Here is a 9,710-nt window from a genome sequence, read left to right as displayed (position 1 = left end):
CTTCATTCCACTTCTGGCCAGGTGACCCTGTGCTGTGGAACCGTCTCGCTCCGACCCGACATTATATGAATTGCCCTGCAAGAACCCCCAGGCCGCACCCTGGCGACCGGCCGAGGGTGGAGTCAATCCTGCATGCCCGCTCGAGTGCCCCCGACTAGCATTGGTCAACGTGCCTGCTCCGTGTGCGCCACGTGGCCCGAGCTGTACAACATGCCGCCGCCCGATCGCAGCTTCGCTGGCCTTAGAGGCGAAAAGACGTTCGCCGTCCGTGGGGAACATCTGCAGCCACCAGCGAGGACTGAAGGTATGATGTTTTGGCGAACCCATGCACAGACAGTAAGATGTGTCCATTCGTGCCCTGCTCCGTACGATAACAGTGTCGCGAGCGGTACATTAGTTTCCTGCTCCGTACGATAACAGTGTTGCGAGCAGTACATTCGTGCCCTGCTCTGTACGATAACATTGTCACGAGTGGCGCAAGGGTCTGCCTTTGAGAGCACGTTCCGTACAGTGCGCGTGGATCCACCATTTTGCACGTGGGCAGCGCTCGCATTCGCCCGATTTTGCTATTGTGTGCACGAGGCGAAACCCAATCCATATAATTAGTGCAGAAATGGGTTGAAAAGTACATGTTGCCCATATCATGCACAACGTGGCATGGGTTACCTTTCTATTATTGGCCTCGGTGTTCCGCGCAGCGTGGGCGTCGTGCTGGCTGTGTTTTCTACGGAGGGGTATACAGCGGAATGCCTGCTTGGCCTTTGCTGAGGACCCATCTCACAGCGAAGGGCACACGTGGCTCAGATTTACCTCAGGAATAATCAGAAAAGAAGAGTACGAAGGAAGTTGGAAATGAAATGAAGAAGAAATGATGTAAGTAAACCTGGCTATGAGATCCTCGCAATGCATGCCCCTGTTGTCCCGCGAGACAAAAGGGAAGGGACTATCTACACGTATATTAATGGAATAACTGTCTTGGGACCACCAAATGTTGGATGCACGTGGTTCCGAGAACCGCAACAGCATAATTGGCTTGTTCTTGTCATCTAACCAACTCATCCACCAAATTTTGTCATAATCCATCCACAACTTTTTGAGATGTCGTGTTATATATCGTTTTTGGCCCCGTCTCTCAATAGTGATCAAATAATTACTCATTAAATAAATAAAAAAATTCACGTATCCAGATTCAGATCTTCACTATTATCGAATCAGTTCGTCCTTCTCACACACCACCCAAAGTGTTTACCAAGTTTAGTCTGAATCCATCCACAACTTTTTGAGATATCATGCTGTATATAGTTTTTGGCCCTATCTCTCAATGGCGAAGAATCGCTGAAGAAATTAAAAATTTCTCGGATCCGGATTTTCACCAAAGTCTACTCGATTGGTCCTTGTCGCACACCCAACCTGTTTGTTCACCAAGTTTTATCCAAATCCGTCCATAACTTTTTGAGATATCCTGCTTTAAATCATTTTTAGCCCTAACTCTCAATGGTGAATAATCACTTAAAAAATTCGAATATCTGGATCTGGATCCTGCCCAAAAATATGCTTTGATTTCCTTGGCCACAATCACCTACATACAGAAAAACTTTTTTTCAGAACGACTGCTTCAAAACTCTGGCCAAAAAACGTGTGACAAGAAGACCAACATACTTGGCATAATGATTTTGCCAAGTAACAATGAAACACAGACAAACGGGGTGAAAACATAATCTCCATCCACCTATGGTGGTGGAGGTAATAATATGGCTGGCAGAAGAGCTGAGAGGTAAACTGTATATGCTCACCTCTAAGTTGTCCAGGTTGGGTTCAAATCCCGGCCCTGCGATAAACTGTCACCTGCTTTTTCACAGGCAGGGTGATTCATCAATGTGTGTCCCTTCCCTCGGATGAATGTTTAACTTGCGTCCCACCTGCTCGCATTAGTTGGCGGACATTAAAGATCCCACAGTTGCCTTCGTGAGGAGTCGGCGAACATAACGCTGGCACCCTTCACAAATTACAAATTCCTGCCCTAACTACTGCGGCAAAGGCAACGACAAACCACCCAGTATAGCCATTGCCATGAAACTGCTTCTGCAGCACCGATGCTCTGTGAATAGAGTATGGTACATCAGAATCAGAATATAGTGCAAGACAAACTACCATGTCGGGGTAAAAATTGAGCGTCAGGATCTGCTTTCTGCAGTCTGCAGACATGAGGACTTTTCTCCTTATTTTAATTGTTTAGTGCAATTTTCATGACTTCTGGTAAATGATTTCAAGACCTTTCCATCGACACCAAACCAATTAGTATTAACTTTTTTGTTTTGAGTGTAATTTGTCCTTTGTTACTGTGATTGCTCAACTAAAGTAAGTATATGGAGGTGACCTGCTTTGTAAGGTGCCCGATGTCTCAATCCAAGAGAAGAGCAGTCAGGGCGACTCATGATTTTTTTTTTTATATGTTGAGGGATATAAAAACCACTGCCTTGATTTATCTCTTAATTTTATATCTCATAAATTAAAGTAGTTTCTAATTATAGACATTTGCACCTTTGGTATTCATGCAATGTTTACATTTCATACTTTGTTACACTCTTGGACCGAAACATTTTTCACCGACATTTTACATTGAGACAATATTGAGGTCACATACAGACAAATATCGTGTACATTTAGCTTTAATTCATTACCATGAAATGAGCGCTGCTATTCTTCATTTTAATTACGTGTCCTGTGCCTATAATTATCCGATTGTGCCGCATCATCCTCTGACACAGACAGTAGGTGTAACCGAGGGAGACTCTGCACATGGGGTGGTTCCCATTAGTAGTACGGACAGGAATTTGGAAAATTGGTCAAGGTACCTGTACATGGTGTTACTGCTTTAAAAATGCACTGTGGGATTTTTTATCCCCAAGTGTGGCAGTAGTTGGAACCACCGCTTCAACAAAAGCCATTTTAGTTGGGAGTCAAAATCTGAGTCACGATGCGACCTCTGAGTGATCCAGTCATTCAGTGTCAGAGCTAGTGTCTAAATCCAAAGCAATTTGGACAAAGCATGGAAAAAAGAAACCTGATCCACAGGTCTGTATGAAGCACACACACCCGGATAACTATAAGAGCTTAAAACAAGTTTATTTATAAAAATTAATAATCCATTAAATATTGTATTTTTTGCTGTAGCACAGCGGCATAACGATCTTAAAGAAAAATATTGACATCTTCACAAAAGCAGATGGTTTATCCATTTATCAGTTTTAACGTTACAAAAAGCAAAACCCAATGAACGATCGTACAGGTCTCTGATGAAATGCTTTTGCATATAATTAAGCAGCTGCTCTACGAGTACTTTAAAATTGCACAGTGAGCTCAGGGAAGGAAAAGGAACCCTCATGGAAGGCAGATGAGAAGGTTTGTCCTGCAGCTGTGGGAATGCGATAGCTACAGATATATTGGACTTCATACAACTGATGGAAGACACCGTTATACTGTTAACTGACACAGAACAAGACTTGTATGTCACCAAGTTCTTTTACGGTATACAGATGGGATGCAAGCACAAGGCAGGGGGTGCTGACATGGGTTCCTTGGTTGAGTTCATCCCAAGTTCACTGCTCTGCTTAATTTTAGGCTGGCCTATCCCCAAAGTAGAAATCACTGTATTGAACACATACTCAATGCCCATCGTGTATCTCACCCATGAAGGCAGCTGTGGCTTGATTCATCTCACTAACTAATCACAACTGTTTTTGCAAGTGGGGACATAAATCTGAAATATTCTTTGCCATTTTTGGACAGGCCTCAGCCTTTCTTTTGTATTGCAAAAAAAGCAGTTTCTCACTTATACCACCAGAGAATGTATAAAGCGGGGAGGAATCTTGTTTCCATGTTTCATTCTTCAACACATTTGGCACAGGACTTTGACCGAGCTGGGTACTCAGCTCATCACTGAGCCTGAGGATACCCCAACAAGGGTGAAACTGATAGTTGTTGGTTTGCGAAACTTGTCGGGTTACCTTGTCTGTGCGATACTCTGGTTAATTTGTTTTAGCCTTAAAACTTCCCCTGTAGTACAACTGATGGGCTTGTCTGCAATCCAAAAGAAAGGCATTCACTTGTTCAAAACTGGTGAGAAATCTGCAATAATTTTAACCTTGTATAACATTTGATAAAAATGTCTCAATGTGCTTTATATAAAAAAAAAATCAAAGACTGTATAACAAAAACACAATTTGCAGGAATACAAAAACTCAAACACATAATCCACATAGTAAGAAAAATAAATTAAAAAGGCGTATAACACTTTTGTTCAGGAGCATGCAAGTAAGTTGGCAAGAAATAGTTAAGAGAGTGTCGTGATGTGAAGCTGTTTTACTGCAATGTCAAGGCGATCGATGAAGAACTTCAACAGTTACACAGCTGCATGTCGAGTAGCAACACTCAGGTGGCCCGCCATGTCGGGCTCAAAACGATCTCTCACCTCGGAACTCCTCCTATGTCTCTTACCTAAAAATTGTGACCACTGCCACGTACTCCTGAAGGATATTGATGGGTGGCAACAAAAGATGGACATTTTCCACTCCCCAAGTAATTGCTTACCCTCAGAACCGCTGCTGGCTTCATCCAAAGCATGCATAAGGAGCCACGTGGCGAGTGACATTGTTCGCAGGGTGAAGTTTAAGGTTTATCGTGCACTGGCCTCTGAGTATAACCTCAATCTGAAGGACACTTGGGCAGGTCAACGCAACTCCGGTGTCAACCGCCTTCATGTCAAACCAACTTGAGTACGATGTAAAGTACATATGTGATGCGGAACTGTCAATAGCACAGCCCCAACAATGATGCAGCCCCAACAATGGCACAGCAGTCAATGGCGCAGCAGTTATTTGTGCAGCAGTCATTGGTGCAGCAGTTATTTGTGCGGCAGTCAATTGTGCAGCAGTCATTGGTGCAGGAGTTATTTGTGCGGCAGTCAATTGTGCAGCAGTCATTGGTGCAGGAGCAATGGTCAATGGCGCAGGAGTAGCGGTCAATGTTGCAGCTGTCAATGACGCAGCTGACAAATATGCAGCCATCAATGATGCAGCCGGCAATGGCATAGCAATCAATGACACAGCCGGCAATGAGGGAGCAGACAATGATGCAGCCGTCAATGGTGGAATCAGCAATGACGCAGCCAACAATGACACAGCTGTCAATGGCGCAGCTGACAATGACGCAGTCGACAATTGTGCAGCAATGACGCAGTCGACAATGACGCAATGTACAATGACGCAACCTACAATGCGCAGCCGTCAATGGCGCAGTCGTCAATGATGCAGTCGACAATGACACAATCTACAATGGCGCAACCTACAATGACGCAGTGGACAATGACACAATCTACAATGGCGCAACCTACAAATGCGCAGCCGTCAATGCCGCAGCAGTCAATGACGCAGTCGACAATGACACAATCTACAATGGCACAACCTACAATGGTGCAGCAGTCAATGACGCAATCTACAATGACACAACGTACAATGTCGCAACGTACAATGTCGCAACCTACAATGACGCAGCGATCAATGGCGCAGCCGTCAACCGTGCAGCAGTCAATGCCACAGTCGACAATGACACAATCTACAATGGCGCAACCTACAATGATGCAGTGGACAATGACACAATCTACAATGGCGCAACCTACAATGATGCAGTGGACAATGACACAATCTACAATGGCGCAACCTACAAATGTGCAGCCGTCAATTCCGCAGCAGTCAATGACGCAGTCGACAATGGCGCAACCTACAATGGCACAACCTACATTGGTGCAGCCGTCAATGCCGCAGCAGTCAATGACGCAGTCGACAATGACACAATCTACAATGGCACAACCTACAATGGTGCAGCAGTCAATGACGCAATCTACAATGGCGCAACCTACAATGGCGCAACCTACAATTGCGCAGCGATCAATGGCGCAGCCGTCAAAGGTGCAGCAGTCAATGACGCAGTCGACATTGATGCAATCTACAATGGCGCAGCCATCAATGACGCATTTACAGCTGTATATAATATATGCAGCCATTTGATTACATGCATTGTCAGAGTGTGTAATGACTTTAAGGGTACAGCTGAGAACAAGACCAATGTGGTAAGAATACAATTATCGGATGTTTGGCAATTGTTCAGCTGTTCAAACTGTGCTGAAAGCAAACCCAGAACGTTGTGTTGACGATTTTTTTTTCAACGGTTGTTCACATCAGTTGCATGTTACTTTTTTAAAAGTAACTTCATTCTCATTGAGTTCAAAGCAGGTTTTATAATACTGTACAGCGCATTGCTAAGAGCGCCAAAAAATAAAACTCACATGCTGTTCCGCAATGAAACGTGTTGATTTATCTCTCGAGCAAATGTATATTTGGCCAGGATTGGATAACACATTCCATCTGCTGGCTGCATCATTACTGAGGCTTTACTACATATCTGTAGATGAGGGAGAAATTTAGACTGTACCTGGCTACCGGCACACATGGCCTCATGTACAAAAGCTACTGTGAGATCATCAACAAGCGAGTTGTAGTGGCCAGGACAGACGGCTTAATGTTCCTTCTGAAGGATGGAATACTTCATGATGCAACAGAGACTTTACTGATAATGGATTTTGATGCAAAATATTCGGTTAATGGGAACTGGAAATTTGGCAAATGAGGACCAATTGAGGTTTTGATGTGACATTCAGTGATGTACTCGAAATATTTAGACATTGACGAATCTAGAGATGGATGCTTGCATATTGTTAATAATATCATTCATTGACTCATACAATCCATGAATAATTGTAAAGCCTTTTCTGTAAAAGCTGTTTGAAGAACACAGTTGTCATTGTCATTGTCATTGTGATTTTCTTCCAAAATTGTTTCCAGTGTCATTAATTCCAAGCCCAAAATGATCAATAGGACATCAGCCGTGGCACCGACGAAGCGATTTGCGTCTGTTTAAAGTTGTTGTGCCCGTGCTATGTGCTGAACGATGTAGCCATGCAATGATTGCATGACCGACATTTAAACCGACATACAGAGTGCCACAGTGTAAGTTCGACATGCAAGTTTTACCGTGAAGTGGAGAACACCGACTCCAAACGGCAAGCTTTGCAAACATGGAAATGAACAATGAACACGGATGTGTCATAACAGCAGCAACTCTTGGAGGGTAAACACGAGTGATGGGAGAACGACTGCTTTCAGGTTGTGGAACGTGATGTATCGCCAGGTCCATACGCAGTCTTATAAAGTGCTCAAGAACTTCTCATTTGGGTAGAGAACAGATTGTCAACAGATTGTGATTATCTTGTAACTGTCTGTTCATACTGGGGGAGGTATATGAGTGGTGATGAGGGGTATGGTGGAGGAGGCAATGAGTGATTTGACATTTTCTGTTTTTAATATTGCACTGACTTATCTTCCAAGAAAGGTCCATAAAACCCATATCTCACACAACATCATCCTCCCATCGTATTTTTTTATTATCTTGGATTTTTTTTGTTGATAGTGTGGATTTTTAGAAGTTTGTTTATATGATGCAAACATTTGATCATAATCCACATGAAGAGATTGCTTTCTTGTGGATCAAAACATTTCTAGGTGTGTGTGTGTGTGTGTGTGTCTGTGTGTGTGTGTGTGTGTGTGTGTGTGTGTGTGTGTGTGTGTGTGTGTGTGTGTGTGTGTGTGTGTGTGTGTGTGTGTGTGTGTGTGTGTGTGTGTGTGTGTGTGTGTGTGTGTGTTCTGGAGTCTGAACAAGTTGGGAGATTGGGGAAGGATTAGGTAGATAGAATTTATGAAGATGGAGAGGTATTGTGCAATTTGAGTCCGAGGGAGATATAATCGTGAGGAGCTGATTCTCTCTCATCGTCTTCATTCATCTGTATTAAAACTCACCGACATATAGTGTGCCGGGAAAGTAACAATACAATGAAATATTTATAATTCACCAGAGTTCCATGACTTGTAGATGTGCCCCAGAAAGGCACAATCACCATTGTCTGAAAGCAGAGTTGAGCAGAGCATGATAAGAAAAGTTAAATGTCATTCAATGGCTTAAAAAGATAAACTGTAACTTGCGCTGAGTCGTGAGAATTGTGTGACTCTGTAAGAAAGTTAACACTGATATTAACATTGGTTGCATAAATGGTCATTGTGAATATATGATGGAAGGATTAAGCTTTATAGAGATTCCCAGGAGTCATTGTGACAGTAGCAGTTGGAGCCAAACCCTTGTCCTGTGATCTGCCATCTTGTGGAGCTGTTGCTTGATCGCCCAGATCACGTTGACCTTTGTTGCAGGAATCTTTCCAGCTTTGTGACCCTCTCGCCAGGTCTCCTGACAAAATTTCGGCTTTTTCTGGGCCACGTTGTTGTAGGGCTTTGTCCCGACTCGATTTCAATATGCCCAAGCCAAAGCGGCGGACGGTGTCGAGCAGTGCTGGAGTGTGATCAATAAAGCTGAAGAGGCTGGAAAAGCTGTGTAATGACTCGCCAGATTCACCTGATGGTGAGTGCACAGGGCTGTCCCGTGTCGTTGTGGAGCGTGCCCATGCTGACTCGTTATGTTGCCGGACCCGGGCAGGAGAAGAAAACTCATTCACACCACCTCGCTTGGGAGAACAAGGTTCACGGCGCAGCCGTGGCGACTGCAGAGAACCAGGATCCTGTCTATATACCGGTACTCTCTGAGTCACCGCGAGCCTTGGTGATGCTGGATCACCACGTGATCGATATGGATCTAAGCGGGGTGACATTGGTGCGCACGCTTTGTGCTCAGGTTTTACAGCTTGGAAGGGTTCATGCCGTAATTGTGGTGAAGAAGGATCAGCATGAGGGTATGAACTGCTGAGACTCACAGGTCCACTCGTTTCATGGCGCATAGGAGGCGGTTTCCTTTGGAGTCGGGGTGAACCATATTTAGGGGAGCAGCAGGGCCTCTCAAAACGTGCTTGCACTGGAGATACTGGAGTTTTAGCCACTTTTCGTGGTGTGCGGCAAGGAGATGAAATCATAACACCTCCTCTACCACCACCACCATTCCGCCTTAAAGGACTAGCAGAGATTGCTGCTGTACGCAAGGTGCTTTGATGGTCTATAGAAGAACTCAACGTCTGTGTGGCCACTTCACGTCTTTTCCAGCACACCTGGCATGCTGCGTCATGAGTGGGCCTTTCAAGAGATCGTGAGCGAACAGTTCCCCGTGCCAGGGCGGCCGCATTTTCCAAATCGCTGAAGGTGCCAAGATGTGGAGAAAGGTGAGATGCCTGACAGCTGCTGGCTTTTCCTTGTACTTTTAGGCCACCTCGGGCCAGCATTCTTGGCCATTCCAACGTACTGTCATGACCTGGTCTGGGGATTCTTAAGAGAATAGAAAAGAACAAGTTAATTAAAATGAGATGGACCCGTTTCAAATATTGATTGGATATTTCTGTTCTTTTCCATCCCTGTATTTGCAACTTCTTAGATGATCAAGCAAACAATCCAGTCATGGGGGAGTAACCAATTTGTGGGTTATTTTACATAAGGTGATGCACCAAATTCATCACAAGAGACTATGTACACACAGATTGCCCGTTCATGTCCTCGGGAATAACTGTTCAGTGTACTTGAGTGATAAACGTAACGTTTATGTTGATATGTGGTTGGAATAAGCAAATCTAAACAGGTGACTTTATATTTCAACATTGTATCCCC

General features: G+C 44.2%; 1 protein-coding gene across 2 annotated transcripts in view; it reads right to left on the bottom strand.

Annotated features, from left to right (window-relative positions):
* Positions 1-7,649: 7,649 nt before the first annotated feature.
* Positions 7,650-9,710, bottom strand: part of LOC147013241 (microtubule cross-linking factor 1-like) — a 55,878-nt gene continuing 53,817 nt past the window's right edge. For both annotated transcript variants that reach the window (XM_085854913.1, XM_085854914.1), the window contains exon 17: positions 7,650-9,374. In XM_085854913.1, coding sequence (XP_085711039.1) covers positions 8,189-9,374 — 1,186 coding nt within the window. In that variant the 3' untranslated portion in view covers positions 7,650-8,188. The remainder of the gene's footprint in view (positions 9,375-9,710) is intronic.

The sequence above is a fragment of the Eptatretus burgeri genome, chromosome 14 (assembly GCF_056783735.1).
Source record: "Eptatretus burgeri isolate ZD-2024b chromosome 14, Ebu_testis_v1, whole genome shotgun sequence".
NCBI lineage: Eukaryota > Metazoa > Chordata > Myxini > Myxiniformes > Myxinidae > Eptatretus > Eptatretus burgeri.
This window is presented reverse-complemented; position numbering and strand designations above follow the sequence as displayed.